A 25,614-nucleotide genomic window follows, 5' to 3' on the forward strand; every position below is an offset into this window, starting at 1 on the left:
GGCCTAACTTCCTACCACAACACTGCACAAAGCAATTCAGACCCTGCATAACCTCGAACACGCCAGCAAGAACTGATACTTATATTCAGAGCCATTCGAGATTCTGCGAGGTATTGAATACTCCCTTTTCTTTGGGCTCCTGCCAGCTGCCATATTTCTGGGGCATTTCTGGGGAAACGTGGCTCTCCTCCCGGTGTGAGTTGTGCCATCCATTCAGTCGGGTAGATAATTACCTTTATTTAATTGTGGCTTGTCTCAAGTCTTACTTATTTCTTTGGCTTTGATACAGATCTATTTTAAGGTGTTGGCTACTGCATATATAGTAATATATCTTCTTTTAACAATTTGATATTGCCGTTTGTGTAATCCATTTAAAATGTTTGCTTCCATAGCAAACATTTACTTATCAAAGGACCGAGCCCCTCATAACACACTGACCTTGTAAGTCTGTTATGCGGATGGTGTCACTTGACAGGGAATCAGGAGAACAAATTGCATTTTTATATATTAAACACTGAAATATCTGTCAAATTAAGATAGATCTATAGCAAATATTTAGAAATAAGAGCTACTAAGCCTGCCTTCCTCTCAAGCAATGTCCCACCCCCTGCGTACTTCTGCGCTGATTCGGAGATCACAGCGCGCCGGGGAGGGCAGCGCGCCGCGCGGCGCCGCCCCGGTCCGCCACCGCCTGGGGGCGGGCGCGCCGCCGCCGCCGCCGCCTCGTCCTCTCCGGCTGCCGCTGCCGCTGCGGCGGGCGCGGCTCGGCTCGGCTCGGCTCGGCTCGGCTCGGCGTGGATCGGCTTCCTGCTCCGTCGCCGCCGGGCGCTGCGGGCGGGCGGGCCGGGGAGCCGGCGCGGCGCGGCCGCCGAGGGACGCTGCTGCCGCCCACCACAGGTAGGGAGCTGCGTGCGGCGCCTCACCGCTGGCCGCCCCCGTTTCGCTTTGCCCGGAGCGGCCGCCCGGCCTTTCCCTTCCCTTCCCTTCCCTGCCCTGCCCCGGCCCGCAGCCCGCGGCCGGCGCCGGCCCCCGCCCGCCGCGCCCCGGCGTCTCCGCGGCTGCCTCCGGCCGCGCCGCCTCCTCCCCAGGCCGCGCCGCCGCTCGTCAGCCCTGGGCGGCGAGGCCGGGGCCGGGGCTCGCTGCTGCGGCCGCCGAGGGGAGAAGGGGAATGGTGCTACCTCGCCGTGTCGTTAAATGCCCCGGTATAGGTAAAAAATTAAGTGTTTCTGCTGCAGTCAGTCTTATACAACAAAGAAACAGCACGGTGTGTGTATATACACACACACACACACACACATATATTTTTATATATATATTTTTATATATATATATTTATATATATATATAAGATATTTCTCTTTTATTTGTTTTGCTACACCCTTTTGACTCACTGCTGGGTAGTGGATCGTGGGCACTGCTGACAGCGGAGTTGCAAGGATCAACTCGTGTTTAACTAAAACAGTGAATTACTGCGTTGTGGAGAGCAGTCCTGAACGGACGAGGGGAAGGTGCTGCGCTTCCAGATCTGCAGAGGCATAGATGTCAAAGTGGTGTATATTTCTTTGATTTCTACTTTCTGAGTTTGTGATGTAGGAAAACGTATTATTATTTTCTATGTTTTTTCTTAGTGTAGGTAAGTGCTACCGTATCTTTTGTTACATTTTTGTCTGAGCTGCTGACAGGCTCACTTTTTGTCACTCAGACAAAACTCACTTTTTCCTTTAATTTTCTCGAATTTAAAATGGGATTAAATGGTACATTGGCAACTCTTGATTTTTTTTTTCATGATCTTTGTATATACATGGCTTTTTTATTTATTTATTATTATTGTTTATATTCCCCATAACTTTCTGCATGGCTCTTTGTTGCTGGTGAGCATTGTTGACTGGTCCTTTTCCTCTCCCAAAATATTTAATTCTGACAGTAGAATTATATACAAAAAAAGTAAAAAGCACTGGTTAGTGCCAGTGGGTGCATTTTAGTCCTTTTTTAAAGCCTGTGAGGGTAATCAAGGTACAACTGATTTCATTAGGCCTAGGGTGACCCCAGGCCACAGAGGGATTCTTTGAAGTAAGAAGTCTTTGATCAAAGTTGGCTTACCTAGTTGTCTGCTTGGTAAAACAAGTTTTGTAACTTGCTTGAAGCCTGAAGATAGACTCTTCACAAGTTAATAGCTTAGGATTGTTGTGCAGTAATATCTAATCACTTAAGGATGGAGGAGGAATGTGGTTTATTGCAGCCTTCTACTCTCTCTGCCTTTTTACGACAGATCTGAACATTTCTTCTAGTAAGAATGTGGAGTAAATGACTAACTGCGGAAATTGCCTCACTTTACCTAGGTATTATTGCCTACCTATTGCCTAGCATCTCCAGATGCAGCCCAAATGGGGCAAGGCATTCAAACTCTGTATTTAATGAGAATTCTCTCAGCATTTTAATGAAGCTATAATATAGAAAGAGTTTGAAAGCTTAATGAAATTTTGCCAAGTTAATGTTTAATAAAATATGAACTGTAACTGTTGACCTGTGAGTGTAAAGACTGCAAGTCTTATCACTTACCTTGGCAACCAATATTTCCATAAGACTTTGTACAGATGATAGAGGTGTTCAATTTTGAGTTTTTCACTAAAATCTGCTAAGGGAATTTAGAGTTTAAGGTTTAATTATTAAACCACACATTTTTCTCTGCCAGTGGCCTGCTGTACAGCCCTGTGGTAATCATTTTGCTGTCAGTAGCACTGGAATTAATTATAACAGTTTAGGATCCTAAAAGGATTTCTCTGGGAAGTATCATATTTATCTGAAACCAAAACAGTTCATAAATTCTCAGGATTACTTCAGGAAAAATATAGTTGGCAATAGGGTCAGAAAACTTATTTTACAATGAGGCTTCGTGAGATGGCTGTGCAAATCTAACAGCCTGATGCTGCTATGCTCTGCTCCCTGTGACTCCTGAGTTATCTGCTAGAGTGGCAGAAATACATTCATTCTCTTTTACTAAGTTAGCTTTTTTTCATGCTTAGTAAGCAAAACCATGTGGCCAGGGCTAGAGAAAAACTTTAATGTGACTGTCCTTTTTGGCAGCAGCAATAACCTGGCAGATGAGATCAGCCCAGCTCCTAAGTTTCTCTGCTTTGTAGTATTATTCAGGCCTGAGGCCTAGTGACATGAGTGGGAAAAAGTGGCAAGAAAGAAATAACTTTAAACCGGTATTGCTGCAATAAACATCATCTTTTAGCACTAGATTTTTCCAGTATAGATGTTAAAACTTACATAACACACATACAGAAGCTCTTGGCTTGGGTGTATTTCGCTGTGTCTCTCTCAAATAATAGTCTGTTCAGTGCCAGTATGGTTAAGTAGTGGTGACTTGCCTATATTACAGCGATGCTGTGATTCTAGACATACCGAGCAGTGTGGAGGCTGTTAATCACTAACAGCAGTCTGATACTTGTGGTAGGATCCCACTGCGTGTTGTCCTGTAAGGCTCACTCAGGCCCCTCTCTGTGTTGGACTTGCTGTGCTGCTTCCTACCTCTTCTCCTCAGAGCTGAAGCATGATACTTCTGCAGGGTGCTCCCCTCAGCCAGTGGCCCTCCCTTTCTGCCCAGTAAAGGGCTAAAACTGGTGCTACCTCACCTCGCGGGGGTGCTGAGTGGATGACAGCAGGCCCTGTGGTAGGACAGGAATTTCTATATCCCTTGGAGCAACGCATAGGAGAGATAGCAACACCGCTTTGAGCAGTAGCAACCGCCATGGAATAACTTCCTCAGAGGCAGGTCCCAGCTTTCTAGTGAGATAAGCTTGTTACAGAGGAAAGGTTACAACTCTTCTCCCACACACAACCACCTTGGATTTTGCTGATGTTTTGTTCAAAAATCTTAAATGATTAGGTAGTATCATTATAGTGGTGTTCATTGCTGCTGTTTGCCCATGTACCTTTGATATTTTCCCTGCCTTACAAAGTATATAGAAATTCCCCACATAGCTGATGTGACTGCAGTCTCGATGGGCAGCTCCGTTTTGTGGTAAATGTGGTGTTCAGTGCAATATATAAATCTCAGTCATAAGATTCATACAAGATCTTGTAGTATCCTGAAGTTAATCTCTAGAATTTGGTTCTGCTTAGGGGGAAGAAAAGTATTAGGGGAACAGATGTATTTTACTGTTGTGCTTACTTTCTTTAAGAGGTCTTATTTAAAATGGACACTTGTGTTAAGTGACGTGCTGTAACCATAAACTCCAATAAGTTTCTGCAGTGGTCATATATAATAATTAAAATATTACTAGTAATATTACCAGTCAGTTTTACTACTAGTCAATTACTCTTATGCTAATTGTTTTTCAGACTCGGAACTTTCTAATGGTCGTTCTATTGAGAGTTTCTGTAAGGGGCGGGATAAGATGCATGACAGTGACACATTATTCTGACAACAGGCTTCATAGTTTTATTGATATAAGGATACAAATGCTGTTCCACATTTGAAACATAAGTCTCTTGTTTACGGCCATATCGTGTCTTCAGTGAGACCTCGTGATCTTGCAGATAAATGTGTTGTGAAACTATTTACTCCTTGCTGTCTTGGAATTACTGAACAAATTTGATTGTCTTACAAAATCAAAGTGGTGATTTGCTGCCTAAGAAAGAAAGAAAGAAAGAAAAAGACCTAAAACAAATCAGTGGTTTTGAACTTTCAAGCAGGTCCTATTCTGAGAATTTTCTGTTCAACTAATCATCCATCTGAACTTCCAAAAACTTCATCTGTACTGAAAACATGTTCTTCTCTATGATGAAGTTTGAAAGGAAATGGGTGAATGAGGTTCAGCAATTTGTTTTTGGAGGTTTTTATTTATTTTAAATTCTCTCTGTATTTTCCTTATTTTCTTTTTTTCTTTTCTTCTTTTTTTTTTTTCCTAGTCCTGTGGAAAAAAAACAGGGCTAAGATTCTCATTAATAGGAATTTAAACAGCAGTGTGTTAACTTTAATACTTTTAATCAGTAAGATTTTGGAGACCTTAACTTAAACCTCTGGGGAGAGGCTTCAGATTACAGAGTGAGCTGGCTCCCTGTCTGAAGTCAGCCTCTGGAAACAGGGTGCTTTGTGAGGTCTTCTTCCATTTTACTTGCAAAAGGAGCATGGACGGAGTTTCATTTTTAGTGAAAAGAATGCCTTTAGTCCTTGGGCTTCTCAGGATTCAGGAGAATTTTTCTGGTTGTGAGGACTATTAGTTTGTGTGTTGCCTAAGGTGAAAGACCTGGACTGATGCCACTAGGAAGAGCTGTTGCATGGGGGGAGGAGGGGGGGGAGAGGAAGGGGAGGAGGAGGAGGAGGAAGGGCATTTGCATGACCAGTAATCTGACACGTCATTTGGGAAATGTTTGTTTTGTACATCAAGTATCAAAGTACTTGTGCAGAGTAATGTTTCTTCTTGTATATTTTCTTTCTTAAAACAAAAGTGAGACTACATACCAGCATTTTCAACTCAGGTAATTCTGCTACTGTTGCATAGTGTCTCCTTTCTAATTTTGGGGTAAGTTTGTTAATTTGCTGTTGGCAGAAATAGAATAAAATCCGGTGTTAGCAGTCCAAACTCCTCAGGTCTAATTCAATGTGTCAGAATATTAAGTGTAATCTTGTGTGTATGAAAGAATACAGTTCAGGTGGTATCATTTCTGTAAGAGAAGTTAACAATTATACTGGGTGGCAGATTTTCCCTCTGAGGAGGAAAAAGTATATATCCACAATTCTGTAAGTTGTTCTGTGTGGATAAACTTTTTGCCTATGTGGTGATGTTCATAACCACGAGGAATTTGTATGGATAGAGGAGTACCTGAGCGGGAAAAATGACTCGTATCAGAAGACATAAATGGTCCTGATTATACAATAAAATTGAAATATGTAATTATTTTTTAAGATGTGATTTTCTTTTTTCTTATGTATGTCATTCAGGAAAATAAATTCATTTTCAAATTAAACCTTGTAAATGCATTGGAAAAACTATGAATATTCTAGCAAAAGGATTAGCAGCGATCTGGGTAAGGAAATGTATTTCTTGTAGTTGAATAAACCAAATCATGTTAGAAGCCTAGATTCCTACTCTGGTTTAGCTTCTGAATGATTTTTTTTTTTTTTTTTTTTTTTTTTTTTTTTTTTTACAATCTCAGCTGTTTGGTCTGTGGCTGCTTCCTCACCCTAGACTGGCATATAATTCAGATTGGCACAGCTACTGGCTTAAAACCAGAGCTCAGATAGGAATAGCTAATGCTATCCTTGAAATGTCTAATTCACTGTGTAATTTTGAGCAGAAAACCACTGCCACTGTGAACTTCTCGAAGGCAGTATAGCCTGGACAATTATTAAAATATTGGATTAAACAGAATGTTATTTCACTGATTATACCTTCATCAGGTATGACAAGATAAAATGACTTTTTTTCAGTTGTTCTCTGACAGAAAAATGTGTCTGCTGATCACTGTGTTTTCAGCAGAAAATGCTTTCCTCAAAGACCATTCTAATCTAGTTTAACCTCAGAAATAAAAATAAAATCCTAAGCTTTCTTTTCCTTTTGTACTAAGTAATATTGAATGCTTATCTAATCCTAGGACAGAAATAGTACAGTGTAGCTTGGTAATACTGTATGTATTAACAGATAGTAATACAGTAGATAAAACAGGTATAGCATTACTTGACAATTTTTGAAAGTAAGCTAATTTCTAAATCCTGTTGAGGGGAGAAAAAACATCCTCCTTTTTGTGAATTTAACTCAAAGCATCTCAAGCTGATACAGGTGGAGTAATACATGCCTGTATACACATTCACATGTAAGAGTATACTATGAGATTCATATTGAAGAGGACACTAACTCGATCTTTGTAAAGTGCCTAGATTAAGAAAAACTTGTCATTTGTATTTCTATAATTTTGTGATGATTTACAGCATTCTTGAATAGTCTTTTTCAGTTTTTTAACTATCCTTTTATTTAGAAAGTCTTTTCAACATTCAATCTGTATCTACAAATAGGTAAGCAGCAAGCAGCTCCTTCTCCAGTGGATGTTGAGAATAGTCCATCTAGCATCTTTTAACTGATTTCTAAATTACACCTTGGAGGTAAGCAAGAAGGGTGGCCATTCTTCTCTCTTAGCTGAAACACTTTCTTATAAAAAAGCTGGTATTTTTAGCCCTGTAGTTGTTTTATTTAGATCATCTATTTGTCATCTAGAGTCTTCTGTTTAAAGATACTTTAAGAAAGATTTAGAAAAAAAGCCTGTGTACAAATCTCAATTAAATCTGGATAGAACATAGCTAGAGAGAATTTTGTTTTGTTTTTATGTATGTGTTTTTTTTTTTTTTTTTTTTTTTTTTTTTTGTTCCCCCACACAGCAGTCCTTGTGGTACATTGCACAACGAGCATTTCCGTCTGCACAACAGTATCACGTTGTTGATTCAATATCAGAATTGCTGTAGCCTCTTAGGTCCTTTTCTTCATTATTGCTGCCTATTACTCTGCACTTATGTCCTCTCAAAGCGTATTTCTTTCAATTTTATTGAATTTCATTGATGGGGGGGGCTTTTTCCAATTTACTGTCATCAAAATTATCTTGACCTTCTGAATTCTTGCCTCTCATCCCTGCTTGTTTTCATCTGCCAGTGTCATAAGTACTGTTATCCTAGAGAAGTGGGAATAAAATAGACTGCTTTACATGTTTCACATTATCTCTAAGAACATTTGTTATAGTTGTATTTGTGGGGGGAAAAAAAGAAAAGAAAAAAACAGAGAGCAGTAAAGCTTTAAACTACAGTAAGTAGCACAGTCTGTGTGCAAGTGGAATGTGCTTTTCTTCATGTACTCCATGATGCTGATCTCTGGGCAGGAGCAATAAGCAAGGCTAATAAAGAGTTGAGTGAATTGAATGGAATTCAGCTCAAGGCAGAAATCTGGACTTCACTCCATGTTATCTCAGTATGACAGCATTAATAAGAGCTGATTTTTTTTTTTAAACTGGTTATTTTACTTATGTCAAAGGAATTTCCTCACACTCTGATTCTAGGAAGAAACCAGCTTGCTTGGTGACCGTCATAACTAATACATGAGCACAGAAAGAAACTAATCTTAGCATGTTAGGAAATTTATATCATATTATAACACAGAAGGAAGAGTTCTTTTGCAGGATTATAAGCTCATAGTTTTCCTAAATGAAGTACTTCCCTATGTGAAATATTTGGCAGAGTTCCCTGAGAAGATATAGGTCACTTATTTTTTTTTTTTAAGCAAATAACTACTGCTCTAGTGATTGTGTCTGGATTATTTTAGTATATGCCGGAATACGTATAGCAGTTATATGGATGTATATACTGAATTTGTCAGACTTGTGTTAAATCTGTTATCCCTTTTACCATGCAATTTAATCAACAAATGGAGCAGCAAACTAAAAATCCCCTAAGACTAGAACTGAATGGTAATGAAAGAAGGGTGAGAGTTAGCACTCTCTTCTCTCTCGTTTTTGTAAGTTGTTGTTTCTTTTCTGTTGTTCTTGTACTTGTGTTATGTTGCCCTACATATAGCATTTTGGGCTGTTAGGGAGGTTGCTACTTGAAAAGGAACTGAAATCATAACATCTGGAAGTTCTCCTTGCCTTGAGACAAAATACAATTCACAAAGATGGGCGGAGTAGAAAAAAGCAACCAGTAACCTCAACTCCTGACTGTCTTTCCACACATCCACTCCCTAGTACTCTGTTGCCAGAGTAAATAACACTTTTCTGCAAGGAGCAACATGAAATAGTGCAACTTCATGCAGTAAGTGTACAACATAATGAAATTCAAAAAAAGTTTATAACATGTATCTTCTTGTCTTCTCTGGTTCACAAAACTGCCTACCTTTTCCTTCCTTCTCTCGAGAGATCAATCAACGTAGGTACTGATCCATACTGAAAGAACAACTTCTAAATTCGCTAATACAGCAGAGCCAACTTTGTGCCTGCTGTGTTTTTGTCACTTTTGTCAATATGTTCAGGCAGTTCAGAGAGAACTTTCTACCATCAGTTTAACTAACAAAGCATTCCCCTCTTCTTTGCTTCTATTCAGTAATTGGCAACTTTACGTACAGGAATGTTATCATCTTACTAAATCAGCATGGTTGGCTATCTGATCTCTACTGAAGATTAACATCATCTAGGCTTTAAGAGAAACATTAGCCACTTACTGACAGGTAGGCCACAACAGCCTTGAGGATGTGGCCATGGTCTCCTCTAGATGTGGGGTCATTGCTCTGAGCTTTATTGCTTCTGATTTTTCTTCTGTTTAAATGCTGGCTTTTGTAAATTTGGCAATGACAGGCAGCAGGGCTGCCTCTTCCAACTGATGTAGTTGTCGCTGAGAAAAGAAATGTCTACACCTTTTGTGCCAATTGAGACGACAAGAAAAGGGAAAATATGCTCCTGCAGCCTCATGAACAGTTGCACAAGGTGGTTCCTGGCAAATTAGGACTATAAGGAGTTTAATAGAACATATCGTTCACAGTTATATTCATCTTGTGAATGAATGTATGTGCCACATACAGGTATTTGACTGTGCTGATTGTAACTGGTTTTCATTCTGACTATTAAAACACTTGTATCCCTATCCATGATAGATGCAAACTGGAATCCTGTACGACAATCCTTCTTCCAATATTCCGTCCAGGGAAATAGTAATTTTCCTTTACATGAAGTAAAAGAGAACTTGGCATCTGCAGATGCTGGTTTTGGATTCTTCTGTGGATAGCATTTTGTTTCCAGGCACTTGGTATCACATGCTAGGGATTTGTTCATTTCTTCCTCTGCATTGCAATTTTATACTTGACTGATGCACACCTAAGTCCTGCGCTAAGAAGTCTGAAGGGAAAAAGGAATATGTTTCATAATCATGCTGTATAGTGCTTCCCAAAATCCAGCTGGTTTCCTTTTTATGCTTGTGGATCACTTGTGTCGCCTGTCTTCTGTTGCTCCCTGTGCCTGTGCTTTCGGGTTCTGCTTCACTCATCGAAGTGTTGCATACAGACACTTCTTCTGGGCTCTATCTCCTGGATCAGCTTCTGACGAATAAGTGATAAATATGAGCCCTGTTGTACTGCCTGACAAAAATAAATCATTCTAATATAGTAATAAAGAGGATAACTTTATTTTTGGACATTCCTAAGTTATGAAGTCATTTGAGCTGTAATTTTGCTATCCCTCCTTGATGGAATGTTACGTCAAAGATTAGGATTTTTTTTTTAAGCCCATTTTTCTAAAGCAGTAAATAAATGCTGTTGATAGTATTTTTACGCATCTGAGTCTGAGCAAACTTGGTTGTGGTAGTGCTTTTTCCCCCTTTTTTTAATGATCCTAAATAAGGCGCTAATTGAACTTTCAACATCTATTTTTATATCATTTCTGTAATTCCAAAGGGTCTTACATTACTTTGTAATTACAAGGTCTGATACTAAAGATGTGGCATGGTGTCCTTAAGCATTCATAAGAGCTTTTTATTTTATTCCTGTTCTGCCTTTGATTAAAAAATTAAAAAAAAATCTAAGATGACATTGTATTATAAAAGGACTTGGTGTTCATAAACTGAATCCTCTTGCAGCTGGAAAATCCTGTGCAACCTGCACCTGTGCTTTAGCATTCCTGTAGTATTCTTTAGATCGAATGCCATAATTCTTCGTTATAATAAAATTCAGTATATGGGTTTTTTTTTAAAAAAACCTCTCTAAATATTTTTTTTTTAATTTCTTTCAAGCTGAGGCATAATGTATTAACCTTTTTCAAAATCCAAGAAGCATTTCAGATTTTAAACATGGAGCTGATCTATAGAATTCATTTTTTGCATTTGAGGCTGTTAGATGTTTTTGTTTATAGTCAGATAGAGTGGACTATTTTTTCCAGAGCTGTTAAAACAAGCTAGTGGTTGTTCGAACTACAGAATGTGTTTATTTTAATGTGGATATATTTCAGTGGGGAGGGAGGCCACAGAGTGGCAGGGGAGAGGGAGCACATAGATAAATTCTATTCACTAACTTAAGAAAAAAAGTTTGCTATAGCAGTTCATTATTGTTTTTAATATTCTCGTTACTTGAAGATGCATTTAAAGTCAAAATGACATCTCTGCATAAATGAAAGCAATTAATATTGTGGATTCTGCCTTGTGCAGGGCTACAGAAGTAAGGCATTATAATATGTAAAATGCCATGGCAGACTCTTTTCCCTGTTATAAAGTAGATAAATACTTGTCTTTCACTGAAGTATATATCCATAATACAAGATTTCACTTGTATATCTATCCTTTGCATTCAAAAACATTTCTTTCTACTCTTAAAATTTTATGTCAATATTTGGATTCTTGGGGAGCTGAAATAAATATTTTGTTCTTATACTCAGTTCTCCTGTTGAGCTTTCTACTGAGCCCTTTCCTTGAAACTGCAAGCAGAATAGCATGATCATGTCTTTAGCAAAGAGAGTCTGGACAAAAATCTCTGAACTTGAAGATGCTAATTGAAGTGAAGCAAAAGTTTGCTTGTGTAATACAGCTTTTCCTCCCCAGCATAGAAAGTTAGAACTGCATAGGGAATTTGGTAGTCTTCTTGAATGACTGAAATTTTGTCTTCTAAGAGCAATTAAGTTCCAGGCAGTTTCTAAAAATAATTTTTTGACTTTTTCATACTTATGCTACAGGATGATAATGTGTTAGGGATGCTGTAGCATTTATGATAAGTGGATGTGGGACAACTACTTGAATTAGAATGATAATGTCTTACATGCTTTCAAATTTTTCTAGTGTAGATGATCCAGCAAGATCACTGAATGCCAAGGTTTTTCTTTTCCCCATGTTAGAGACAAGTAGTTGTCAGTCTGAATAGTAAAATGAAAATTCAGAAACAGAATTTTTATTTATTTATTTAATCCAGAAGGGAAGTACTGGCTGTTCCATTTGTTTAAATGGCTTATGTATTTTTGAAAGTAATTGGCAACTTTTTTCTTATTTATTCTAAGAATAGAGGAAATGAAATAGTACGCTGCTTGAACTGTTTTGTTTCGAAGCAAAATCTAATTTTAGTTCATTTAAAGATTTTTTTTTATATGTACTTAATCTACTATATTTATTCTTGTGTATGTATCTATTTGTATATACTTAAATATAAATGTATACTTGAACTAATTCCAGTGGTTCAAATGGACCTGTGATGCTGCATAGGTAAAGATTAGGGTGTTTGCCAAACCTGGTTTTCTTGGATACCATATCAATGCCGAGGGTGTGGAGTGACTGCATATGGCCAGCTGCTTTGCTCTCTGCCTCTTGGATCAGAAGTAAGGGGAAACTTGGCACGAGAGGTGCCCTGCCCTCCATGCAGTACATACCAAGTCTGCAGCACTGGTAGCCCTGGAGGCAGAGGGCAAAAGACTTGCAGCCCTGGGACTAGCTGAGCAGAAGAGGGCAGCAGCAGCAGCTTGGGAAGAGGGCCCGTGTAGGCGGTGGCGACTTTATGGCTTCCTGTGGTGGTAAGCTCTTCTCAAGAAGAAACTTCTGAGCTTAAACAGTGTTTGCTGCTTGGGCCGAACTTTCCTGTTTATGCTCTGAACTAGTCTGAATTTTAGAGCTGTTTCTTCTATCACCACTCACTGTAGCCTGAATCTCCTGGATACTAGTTTGAGTGATAAATGCATTATTAACACATCACACTGAAGTATTAGAATTGTATTTTCTGTCCACAGAAACACCACATACATGGTGTCGCCAATTTCAGCTTGCATCCAAAAGTCATTAGGAGTTTGAAGGAATGCAGATAGAACTGTTTACATGTACCATACAGTTTCAAAAAAAATCAAGGACTGCTTAGATACAGCACTTAGTCTAAGACATCACAGATCAAAGGCTGAAAGTGGACAAAATTTACAGATTTTATTTGATGAAATCAAGGTAATTTTTTTTTCAAATGACTTTTTTCATAGAGTGACAAATGAAAGTATCTCAGAAGTCTTGACTCTTCCTCCTTTAACTGTGAGCATTAAGAGATCAAGGTAGTTAAATATTTAGGAAAATCATGCTCAACGTTGCTGGCTAGGAAATCCGTGGTGGTTTTGTGATCAGTTAACAACAGTAATGGTCAAATTTGACTGAAATTACAATGATGTGCTTTCTTTTTCCTAGGTGGCTTTTTTTAATGCAGTAGTGTCATTAGCTGGCTGAAGACTAAACATGAGAATAGCAGGTAAGTGCACTCAGTGAAATCAGACTTCTGTAATTTGTGAAACAAGCTGTAGGCAGCGTTAATGAGTAAAGGATAGCCCTGACAATAATGTAAAGTTTAAAATATGCACAGTGGTTTTGTTACGGTGTTGCTGTCCCATTTTACTGAGCTTTAAGGAAACAGATTTTGAAATTTGGAATGCAAATTCCAAGTTTGGAAGAGCAAGCAGTCAGTTACAGCACTACAGATAAGTAAGGTGCCGTGACTTGATCTACTTTGGCTGCTAATTTTGTAAGATGATGAAAGAGTAATAAAATGGCTAATTCCTATGTTTTAAGCAATTTAATTTCCACCTCATGCCTCAACTGGAAGCATCACACGTGATTGTAATGTAGTATTTGAAACTTCTGTAATTGTTAGTGGGAGTTGGAAAGCTATAAAAATTTTTTAATAGAAGTATGTTACTTCAGCTTTGTGTTTGAGAAATTGATTTTACTTGAATGTGTGCAGTGGTTGTAAGAATGGCAATATTACTGTGGCAAAGAGACCTTATAAGAATTTTATTTTAGGAATTTCTTTGCAGTAGAATAGCCTGTTGCATTTGTATGGCAGTTGAACAATTCTGACATTTTGATGCCTTGCACTTTAATTAAAAAGTTGTACGGTTATGTTGCAGGGGGCATAGCTCTTGGCACTCTTAGAGGGTGATACTGTCTTTCAGAAAAGAGTTAAACATTAGCCTTTTTAGTGTGCAAGAAGGCCTGATTTCTGTGACTGCTTCTTAAATTACCATTCAGGGTAGTTATAGAAAGCTCAAGAGTAAATACACAGTTTTATTAATTGCAGTAAGTATAATTGGGAGCCACTTCTTAAAGAGAAAGCAAAGCCAAGAGAGATCTGGGAATTATTATAATTTTTAGAAGATGGGGAAATCACCTGGAAGATGCCTTTCCTAAATCTTTCTTCTCTTCTATCTAACTTATAATTTTGTTGCTAGAACTACAGACAAAAAGATAAGACAGTTCATATAGAATGTTTAGCCTGTAGCAAGCAGGCTGTGTTTGCTTCAAGTATTAGAAGAATTTTCTAGGAAAGTATTTCTTACCTCACTTAATGGGAACCTGTGAAATTCTACTGAAATTCCCAGTATTAAGTGGAAGAGTTGGTTGGTGCTCGTACTGAGTTCTCATGCATCTCTTCCACCATCTACCCAAACTATGTGCTCTCCCAAGTGCCATTTGCTATATGGCACATTCCAAACTCTAGTACCATGCTGTCTTTTTAAGTAATGTTACTTTTACAGACCTTTTCTCCACTTCTTAATGTAAGTTCATATTATTTGTTTTCTTTAAAACTTACCTGTGGTTCCCTTTCCTTCAAATGAGACTGTCAGAAAGTTGCATTCCTTCACAAGAGTCTTTGGAGTCCCAGCTTAATGTTCTTAAATTAAGATTGTTTCTGTGTTTTTTTTCTTTAAGTATTGTCTGTGTGCTCACATATGCATGTCTCTTTCCTCATCTATCTTTTCTCTTTCTTTCTGCTTATTTCCCCTCCTTGTCCCTCTTTCTTTGGAAGGATTGATTAACATCTCTCATCCTTCTGAAAGCTGAGTAATTTATCTACTTTAAGGTTTTCTAACAGCCCTTTGCAGCCCAGTCTGAGATCTGCCGGAGTACATAAGATCTCCTCTGAATAATTTATTTGGCTGGCAATCTGAGAAATACAAGCGTTCTGTAGGTCACTTCTCCCAAAGCTGTTTAACACACTGGAATATTGATCAGATGCCTCTTCACCTAAATATGACTCAGAATAATGACTTCTAATTCCAGACAGTCAGTAATTTACAGTAAACGGAGCACAGAATATTCTGTAAAATATCTGTTGAAAATAATATTTGAAAATGGCAAATATGTAATTGGAACAGCATTAGGCTTCATGGTGGTACTAAGTGCAACTGAGTTTCTGTTTCAGATACAAATCCCTGTGATTGTGAGCTTCTAGCTCTTCTCTCTGGCAAGTGATTTGAAGAAAATTACACTGTAAGAGAATTAGACTTGTAAAACTTCAAGCCACCTAAGACCTCAAAATATTAAAAGGGGAAGGAAAGCTACTACTTTTTAAAGAAGAGATAAGATTTTTTTTTAAAAAAAGTAAAGTTTGCTAACTTTATTTTTGAAGGTCAGTAATTAAAATTTATTAAAAAGGAGGAAAAGGAGGCATCTTTTTTTTTTTTTCTTTTTTCTTTTTTCTTTTTTTCTAATGCTCAGGCTTGACTAACCAGCACAGCCAAACTGTAGTATATAAACAGACCCATAATTGCTCAGTCTGGGTCACACATTAAAATAGAGATATCTCAATCTGAGGACAAAATGAAAGGGAGTATTTATAAACAGTGAGCAACAGGGACATATGGCTAAGAACTGAGAAGTGGGATGGGGGGAGTGGGACTTTCTGCTTTGGAGAGTAGCCAGTTGTTAAATCAGCTTAGTTCATCTTGTTCAGCTGGATTTCCGTGAAAAAAGTCTGTGCTTTCTGCTGGTTGCTGAGCTGAGTTGGTTTACTGTGAAGTTAGAGAAGCTTGAAGCTTGGAGAAAGAAATGAGGTGAATTTCATTATTGGGACATGTGACAGACTGATTCAGTTGCACCCTACCTTACAGTGTTTTTTTTTTTTTCTTGTGAATTATTTTTGTTTGACAAGTCCCACAGCGTTTCTGAAAGCATTTCTCCTTAATGTAACCTGATTGAGATTTCTCCTGTAGCTAATTTTGGTAAAATTTAATGTTATCATTTACAGATGATGTTTTGAAACTTTTTCTTTGCTTCTGAATAGGTGCTGCAAAGTTGGTAGTAGTCGTAGCAATATTTTTATTGACGTTTTATGTCATATCTCAAGTTTTTGAAATAAAAATGGATGCAAACTTAGGACATATATTTGGTAAGTGATTACTTTGTTTTTCTAGGTATTTGTTAATATTAAAGTCATAATCAAAAATAATATATTCTTTTTGCTGTTTGACTTGTACTTCAGAAGAATTTTATTTTTCCTTTTAATGTGTATAATTTCAGTTAGTTTATATATGAAATATTTAACCTGCATTCTTAATAAGTTTGATTCTTGTCTTGCAAGCATATACAATTTTACCTGATTTTCTGTTTACTGTTAACATCTTAGCTGAGAGTTGTAAACTATGTAGCTGATGTGTGTTGATTATTGCACATTCGGTTATACATCTGAAGTGTTTTTAGTTCTACAAAAAAGGGGAGGGAGGGAGGAAAGGGTTACCAGCTTAAACAGTTTAAAATTTAAGGTGTATGTTTTGAACTAACTTTGTCTTGAAAGGGGCTTTTCTTTAGGAAACTATATTTTAGAAACGTAAGTGGGATTCATATTACTTAACTCCAGGCTCTAGTGGGAGCATGTGAGCATCCATATCTGAATCACTCATTGGAGTCATCTGTAATAATCACTGAAAAAACATAGATTCTGTTAAGTAACTTATGAGCACTTCAGACATCTGCATGATGGGGTCACTTGTAGCCCTTCCTATCCAAAGAAAGGAAGTCTTGAATGCCTGGGTTCAGAGTTGTAGAGTTCCAGTGTTAGGTGAAAGAAGTCCAATCCTGGTAAAACTTCTAGTCTTTGATACCTTTGCTTGGTTGGGTACGATCAGGTTGTAAGAACTGAATTTATTTCTCTCTAATACCCACACTTCCACAAGCCCATTGTTGTTCTGTGTTTCTCTCTGTATGCTTATCTTCATTGGAGAGCCGTAAATTAAGATAGTGCCTGAAACTTGCTCCCTGATCGCTTTCATTCTTCTGCTGTGCAAAGGTTTATGTTTTACTTTGGAACGTAATGTTCACATTTATTTGATGCTTTAATCAATCTATTTTTATAGATATACAAAAAGGTTTAAAATTTATAGACTGTTTTACAATAAACGATGTTTTTATGGCAAAAATCTTATAAAACTCTCTTTCATTTTAGCTAGATCAGCATTGGATGCAGCTGCACGCTGTGAGTATTGATGTGCATGTCTTACTGCTATGACTTGCTTTCACTAAAGGCAATGAATGTTAGATTTCCATAATTAGGAATATACTTAAGATGCAATCAGAAACTCTTTCTTTCTGAAATCTCTGGCAAACTCTGTCTGATTTTGCCAGGATTTTGGCAAGTGTGCACAGTTTTATTTGTGGCTTTTGATGACCATCCTAGGTGGCAAGCAAAGGGGTGAGAACAAGGGAGCAAGGTAAAACAGTACTGCAGGAACTTAGATTAGTTTAAGCTACTGTGAAACTGCACCATGATGTATGACTTACCTCTGTTCTTCCTGAATTCTTTTGAAAAAATAATTAACTAACTATTTAACTATTAACTTACCTGTATTGCTGTCTTTAAAGTCCTGTTTTATTTTCTTTTGACAGCTACAAAGCCTCCAAGATACAAATGTGGGATTTCTAAAGCTTGTCCTGAAAAGCACTTTGCATTCAAAATGGCAAGTGGAGCAGCAAATGTGGTTGGGCCTAAAATTTGTGTAGAAGATAATGTGTAAGTATTTTCACCTATTGTCTGTACTATGTATTTAAAATGATTTATTGGATCATGTTGTATGCAAAACCAGTAATTCAAATGATTTTTTTTCTTTGTAAGTTTGCTTTGCCTACGTAATAACCACATGAACAAATTATCACAGATCAAGTTGTAATATAAAATACAGATGATATTCTGCAGTAAATGCTGAAGTGTATACTATTTTATTAAATTCAAGACAGCTTACATTTTATTTTAGGTTTACAGACTTACAGAACAGTCACTTTTTGTAAAGTCAGATGCAGACTTGCCTCTAAGTACCTCTTTCTTGTTCCTCTAATTGTAATTCATTGAATAGTTTTATTTTTAAGTAATTACTCTCAATACTTCTAATTGAATGTCATCAGCATCAGACCGCATTTGTGTAAACGCTGTTTGCAGACAAACTTCCCTGTGTGGTCAGGGAGCACGTGCAAAGCTAGTGTAGGCTTTCAGTCCCCTCAAACTGTAACTAAAAGCTACTAGTTTGTTTTCATTCATACCACTTAATGACCTTGGACTTAATCTCTCTGCATGTTATTTTTGTTGGTGTTGCAGAGCTTGTCAGCTTCTCATTCTGGTTGCCAGGACGCTTAATAGCTGAGAAGACATAGGGTGATATTTTAACTTCAGGGTTTTGATTTTATTAATGCCTTACTTTACTGGTCAACTAAGGGGTGGAAATTGTTCTTGTCAAAAAAATCCTCTACTGTTTTTCTGAAAAAAAGTGATGAAAACAAAGTGGTTGTTGGAAGGAAATCTTCCTTTCTTTTAGTATTCGCGTACAGCTAATGGAATCTTAAGTTCACAGTTTCCTTTGGCAAAAATCTGTGCTAATGTCTTGTAGGAGGACTTTTAAATGTTTGTTTAAACATGCACCACAAAACTGGGTTGATATTAAATGATCTCCTGCTTTGTTCATAATGTCTAGTATCTAATGACTACTATTTTAAAAGCTCATGTAATTTGTTGGTTATAAATTTTAGGAAGAATTCTAAAACTGATAAACTGCTGCCCTCCTGTGAGGAATTTGCAGTATTACATCCAGTAGTTATGCGCACAGACTATCTGGAGCGTGTGAAATAATATCTCGTAACTCTGAAAGAATGTATTTCCTGGGTGGCAGCTCTTTTTGTTGTTCAAATAAACTGTTGACCAGAGTTTCTTGGCCTGATTTTATGTAGAGAAGTATAATTTGGGTGATTTTGTCACAGTTTAGTCAAAAGTATTAGTATTAAATACTAATAAAAAGTACAAAGTCTCTTCTGTCCCTGAATTTATATACGTAGCATTATCAGAGGGGAACAAAAGTGAATTTGATTTCGTTTCTTCTTGTGTTACTTTGGTTTGCCAAAAACAGTAAAATTCTTCTTTTCTCTCTCCCCCTTTTTTTTGTGCTCCTTTAAAAATGGAATAGCTTGCAGTTAAGAAAAATAACTGTAATGTTTTCATATTCTTTTTTAGATTTTTATATTAAATTTGAGTTTTATATTAGAAAAATAATGTTTTTCTAATAAAGGGAAGCAGAGATTATTACTGAAAAGTAAAAGTAAAATGTATAATTTTGCTTTGTGTAAATAATTCTGGCAATAACAGAGCAGTAGAAGTATAGAAAAGATTAGGAATTGATTTTAATGGAGAAATCTGAAATGCCTCCTGTATAGAAGTCTAACTTATTTTATGTGTGTATGTGTCTGTGTTTCTGTGTCTAATCACTCTAGTACTGCATCTGATTTTGACTTGCATTTATTTACAAAGAATTTTGTAGTTAAAATGAAGGGAAGTTCTTATTCTTGATAAATATCTACTAAATTTTGAGTTCTGCGTGCTGAGGCATGCATTTAGAACTTCACAGCTTTTTTCATTTATATTTTCAGTCTTTATTTGCCATGTGTTTCTGTTGCATTACTAGAAAAATGTGGAGCTCTTCCAGTGGCTGAAATACTTCTACAGTCCCTTATTAACCAGAACTCAATTTTGCAGTTTAGCATAAAATTGCCAGTCTTCTGTTTCAAGAGTTACTGAGTTAAGGTTTTATTTTTATTCAGAATTTTTGGCAGAGGGTATAACTTGGAAGAGTAACAGAAGAATATGGAATCTTTCATCTCTGCTATTTATTTAAGGTCTAAGCTATTGTACCAAAAAAATACCATCGATTGGTAGTCTTCCATGCCTTCTCTGTACTAGTACAAACTAGTACCGATTCAGCTCCTGAAAGAGTGTCTACTGAATTTTCCATTCATGTAAATTCTGGCTTATATCCTCATCCTATGCGCAAAAGATGGTGTCAGAGGGAAGAAGATTTTTGTCTCACTTCTGTGATAGACTACTTGTTTCCAGCCCATCACTAGTGAGTTACCATGGGAAGGCTGATGCTGCAGTCCTTCCGAAGCATAGCTCCTAAAGAAAGGATCTTACTGCATCTGAAAAATCATGTGATCACCACAGAAATGACCTGTATAAAGCTTTAAATGTAACAGTGTACACATCTGCAGCTTCTTCCTGGAGCGAGCTCGGGAGGGTACAGCAATGCTGGTTGGGTGCTGGTTAAAGCATCTGCTACGGTGTGTTTGGAAACTGATGAGACTTGCACCTGTATGCTAATGTGCTTCCTTGAATCTGAGCTGGATTTCTTCAGTACCTTAATAGTTTCAACCTGTGCTCCTATTACTGCTTGTTTATGCCAACCCTTTAATGCCTAGCTTCGAAGCATTAATGGCAGGGATATTTGAGGCCTGTGCAAAGGAGGCAGAACAGAGATTTTTCACATAGTACAGTGCCAATGAAAAGGGATGTGGGGATTTTCAAGCTGCTTCTCAGCAGAGTGGTACATCCATCTCCGTCCAGGGCAGCGCTGCACCCTAGCTAACAAACCTGACTTTTCCATTAGCTGTTTTCTACTCTGAGTTCAGCCAAGTAATTGCTGTTCTAGATTACAGCAGTTTTGTTTAGATGAGTAACTGTACTACAGGATTACATTCAACTTTGGTTTAGATCCCTTCAGTGTATTAACTGTTTCCCTTAGATTTAGATTTCCCGTGAGAGGTGAAAGTAGCTGTCTGCTTTGACTTTCTTCTGTATTAGCATAATGCTACAGTATTCACTTTTAATATTGTAAGTTAACCTTTTAAACTTACTAGCACATTTTAGCTTTTCATGTGTTTATGAAAAAAGTAGGTCTTGGATACATGACTAGACTGGGTCCCTTCAAAAATATTATGTATGTTTCAGGCTTTTTAACTGAGAAGAATTTTCTTAAATACATTAATAGCACTTTATTTTTAGTGGCATTTTTCAGATATAGTGAGTCATAAAAACTTTATGGAGCTGAAATGTTGATTAAAATTATTAAAGTCTTTTTTTCTATTTGTAAAAAAACTTACTAAAATAATTTATGAAAACAAAAGATGATGAATATTCCAACTGTAAAATATGAGAGTCTACTTAAAGCTGTAATGAAAAATATGATTAAATGGTCAAATAAAATGGATACACCTGGGGATACTTGAGCTACTGTTTTCAGTTTAGTGGTCCCATGCGGTCACCTTGCTTAGTTCTAGGATATTTTGTTTCATTTAAGTAATCATGTATCTTTGCACTTTCAAGTATATATGTCCTACAGTTTGATTGTTTCTATTTAAAAATCAAAATCTAAAATGAAATTTCATATCAGAAGATTGTCCTTTCACAAATAAAATCATGTGTTTATTTTGTTTCAGTTTAATGAGTGGGGTTAAAAACAATGTTGGCAGAGGAATAAATGTGGCCTTGGTCAATGGTAAGTGATATCTTAAATGAGCAGTGTATCTTCGTTTTCAAATCACTTCTGAAATTCTTTTTAAGCCATATAAGGTATGATAAAAAGTAAGCAGAAAAGGGCGTATCAAGCAGATTTGTACTGAGATTGATAACGTATCAGCGCTTATACTGTTTTTGTTAGCACAGAGTTAGAAAGTGGGAAGACTTGGTGCTTTTTTCCCCCCTTCTTTTTCTAAAAATATGTGGTAAAAATGTTGATGTGGAGTGCTGTGATGACTTTCAATGAAACATCAGTTTTTTTTCTTTTTCCAAACGCACATAGAAAATGACCAGAGGTGCATGCTGGTGCTCTTGACTGTGTGCATTGCCACTACTGATGAAATTCTGTGGGACTAAATTCTTCTCTCACATGGTTTTCAGTGAAACTTGGTTAAAAATTTTGTCTGTTATTACATGGAGAGTCTAGCTCATTATTCCCTAGCTAGAAATCAGTATATTCTATTAGTCCATATCTGCAAATCTAGGCCCTAAATAAGTCTAGGTTAAGTAATTGTGTTTACAACTCTGAACTTTCATGAAAAATAAACAAATTTACTGCTATGTTAGCTTGAAAGTTGAAGTGTGACATCTATACTGGCATGTTTGTGCTTAACGTGTAGGAAGCAATTGTTCTGCAGCATTGAGATTGCACTTCTCATTTCACTGGAATATAAATTCATGTTATTCTTTGATTGTTCTCAAGTTTACATCATCTAAAGCATGACTTGAACAATATTTATCTAATCCTGTTTTGCCCTCCTAAATTGCCTCAGTCTGTTCAAACCCAAATTTTCTACCTTCATATTAGATAGCTGGCAGTCTTCCTGTTTGTCTTCCAAATCAATGCATATATTAAAACCAAGACCCTAAATTCCATCAAAAACTACCATTGTAAACAGTATAGGAACAAAATAAAGTACTAATGACGTATTGTATATATCCATTTTCTTCTCCGTTTGTTCACAAAGTTTAAAATTAAATCAACTAAGAATTTTCAGTTGGCAACAAAATATTCCATGTAATTTTGATCTTCCTTCCTATGCGGTACTGACGCTAACTTAAAGCTGTACTCTCTCTACTTTTTGCAAAAAGAACTTAATAAATAAATAAATATGAATAATAAATAGATATGTGAAGTGGGTTTTCCATATTTGCCTTTTTTGGCTCAGTTTTGGCTTTTTTTTATATTCTACTTAAAATCAGAAGTTTGTATTTTCTCTTTTCTCTCTTGCCTTTTCCTTTACAACACCTTAGTGGTTTGTGAAAAGAGCAATCTTTATATTAACATATATTAATTTATGATTTATGTCTCTAAAAGTTTCCAAAAGCATCATTAAAAGGGGTTTGGGCATGTTCTCAGTAAAAATAATTTTTGGCTATTCTATGACACCAAATATTTATTTTTCTCTAGGTAAAACAGGAGAACCAATAGACACCAAATTCTTTGACATGTGGGGAGGAGGTAGGTGTGGTTAACTTAGCAGGTTGGAGAGAACAACTAAAATACTCTTATTTTTTTTCTGCTTGCACAGGCTGCATTTTCTGTAGTGGCTGAAGCTGTTAAGTTATGGGAGTGCTTTACCTCTACTTTGGATTGTGAAGAGAGTACAATTAAGAAGAAACACAGTTTAGGGGGAGAAGGGACTGATCTATGTGCAAGAGCACAAACACGTTTGTTCTGCTGAGTAGTTATCCCACTGGTATCTGCTTGAGCCAAACAGCACGTAAACTGTAACAGTAATGGATGGTTTTGGTGACCATAAATCCACTTTATAGATGAGCACATTACCAAATTATTTGAATTTGTCGTTACACAGTATACATGAAACTCTGTCTACAAATGTGTGTGGTCTTTTTCTGGAGCATGTTGTCTTTTTCTCACTTCAGATCTTTTTATAAATTTATACTTGTAAATACTATTTTGAAGAAAGTTTCTAAATTAAATAGACATTGTGGATGTCTGAATATGGCATTAGTATTGCTCATTATTAAGCTATTTGTTCTCTCTTTTCAGATGTGGCACCATTTATTGAGTTCTTGAAGTCCATTCAGGATGGAACCATAGTGTTAATGGGAACATATGATGATGGTGCAACCAAGTACGTCACTGATTTATACATTAAGTGCTGCTTAAACTTTCAAATGTTATTTTGTACTGAAAAAAAAGGTTCTTTAACAATCACTTTTGGTAAAGTTTTGCTTTTCCAGAAAGATGGATCTGAAACTGTGTTTTCTGCTCATTAATTTTTATAATGCTTTTGTGGTTTGGTGAAAACAAGAGGAACAAATCAAAACTAACCAGGTGGAATAGGTTCTGTATATACTTACTTAGAGGAATGTTAGGTGTACTTTTATGATCCCTCAGGACAAAGAAACAATGAATTAGTTAGATGTATTAGCTGAAAAGTCACTTGTGTTATTTAAGCATCTAGACTAGAGGTTAATAGATTATTAATTTACAATTGCTATGTGAATAAGCATAGGTTTTTTGTTTATTTGTTTTTGGAGTGCAAACGAGCTATCGGTGCAAACAAGAAGACAATGGTAGGGCAAATGGTCAGTCCAGCAGACTGTTTACTGATAGCTTCTAGGAATATATCTGGATATGGTGTATTGTATTTATTTTTTTAACCCATACCATTATTCTGCCTGGCTTTGAAGACCCTTTAGGTTTGTAGCCATTCTCATAGAATTTGCCCCCACTTTTTTTTTCTACTTTTTTTTTTTTATATATATATACTGGCAAAAGTATGTTTTTTGCTATTCCTGTAGTTCATTCTGTCTATGCTAGTAAATTCAGATGTGCCCAGACATAGCACACAATTGTTAGAATGTATCCTGATGCAAATTTGGTCTGTTCCAATTAGCACCTTCCCCAAAAAGCTCCAGAGGAGAGTTTGGTGGTTAGAACAGTCCAGATACTGTTCCTGCTAGCCTGCATGTAGCCTTCCTGTTCTGAAATCTGAGTTTATTAGCATGTGAGTGGTCTGCCTCATACTTACTGGCCTCAGGGTTCAGAACTGTTTCAGACTGAAGCTGTTTAATTTACTAAAGTATACATAAGCCAAAGAATCTCTAGTTCTCTAAGCATTATCTTTCAACCTGCCATTTGGTCATCCTTAATAGATATTAAAATTTATTGTAGGAATTTGTATTGTTATCTAGTTTTCACTTAAGTCCTCTTGTCAAAAGGATTTCTTTTCATAGTTGAAAAGTGTAAGTATTTTTTCTCCATTATCTTAATCATACTTAATTTTTTTTAGGATGCTTTCAGGTTTTTTTGTTTGTTTGTTTGTTTGTTTGTTTTTTTTTTTTTTTTTTTTTTTTTTTTTTGTAATCTTCAACCTGTCTGCAGTTTTTTCCCAGCAGCAGACTGATACAGGACCAGCTTTCCTAATTTCTAATTTGCAACATGTAGTATTTGCAGTAAATGGTTAAAAGTGGCTGCATGATGTTCACTTCTTTTGGGAGAATAAAGCAATTTAAAAACTAGTATTTCTTTATCTCTAAGGCTCGATCTCTGAACTATTGTGTCCACTACTTCTGTTAGTTTTTCTTGCCTCTCTGGTATTATTCTTTTAATATTCTAGATAAGTACAATTAGTTTGTTTCAATAATCATGTCTCAGCTGATGTTTTTGAAAGGTTGTGTGATAGTTTCAAAAGCCTTCAATGGTACCACCTTAATAGAAAAGTGAGTTTGGCCCATCCATGCTGGCAGCCAGATACCACTGCTTATTAGAAAATATGAGCAGTAAAGCCTTACCCCAGTCCTTGATGGTAATAATAAATCATAAATGGCCAGTGCTTCAAAACAATTACAATTGCGAAGACCCAGGGTGTTTTAAAAAAAATTCAAAATGAAAATATTTTTCTTTTAATATAAGCTATTCTACATATATAATGCCCTAATGCTCTGGAAAATTGTGTGGGTAACCCCCATAGGACTAAAGCTAACATGATCATTTTTATCATTTTAGTTATTGACTAGTACATTGTACTTGTATCTCATTAAGTAGTAACAGTCAGATTTT

The 25,614-nt window shown here is 36.7% G+C and overlaps 1 protein-coding gene across 2 annotated transcripts in view; it reads left to right on the plus strand.

Annotated features, from left to right (window-relative positions):
- Positions 1 to 801: 801 nt before the first annotated feature.
- Positions 802 to 25,614, plus strand: part of FAM3C (FAM3 metabolism regulating signaling molecule C) — a 28,070-nt gene continuing 3,257 nt past the window's right edge. The window contains exons 1-9 of one of the 2 annotated variants that reach the window (XM_062583292.1): positions 5,473 to 5,487; positions 7,022 to 7,108; positions 13,169 to 13,229; positions 16,041 to 16,145; positions 17,199 to 17,228; positions 17,639 to 17,762; positions 21,503 to 21,561; positions 22,993 to 23,043; positions 23,596 to 23,680. In XM_062583292.1, coding sequence (XP_062439276.1) covers positions 13,217 to 13,229; positions 16,041 to 16,145; positions 17,199 to 17,228; positions 17,639 to 17,762; positions 21,503 to 21,561; positions 22,993 to 23,043; positions 23,596 to 23,680 — 467 coding nt within the window. In that variant the 5' untranslated portion in view covers positions 5,473 to 5,487; positions 7,022 to 7,108; positions 13,169 to 13,216. Of the gene's footprint in view, positions 898 to 5,472; positions 5,488 to 7,021; positions 7,109 to 13,168; positions 13,230 to 16,040; positions 16,146 to 17,198; positions 17,229 to 17,638; positions 17,763 to 21,502; positions 21,562 to 22,992; positions 23,044 to 23,595; positions 23,681 to 25,614 lie in introns of those variants that run through there. The other variant, XM_062583291.1, reaches the window with a different exon arrangement.

This window comes from Rhea pennata, chromosome 1 (genome assembly GCF_028389875.1).
Source record: "Rhea pennata isolate bPtePen1 chromosome 1, bPtePen1.pri, whole genome shotgun sequence".
In the NCBI taxonomy this organism is placed as follows: domain Eukaryota; kingdom Metazoa; phylum Chordata; class Aves; order Rheiformes; family Rheidae; genus Rhea; species Rhea pennata.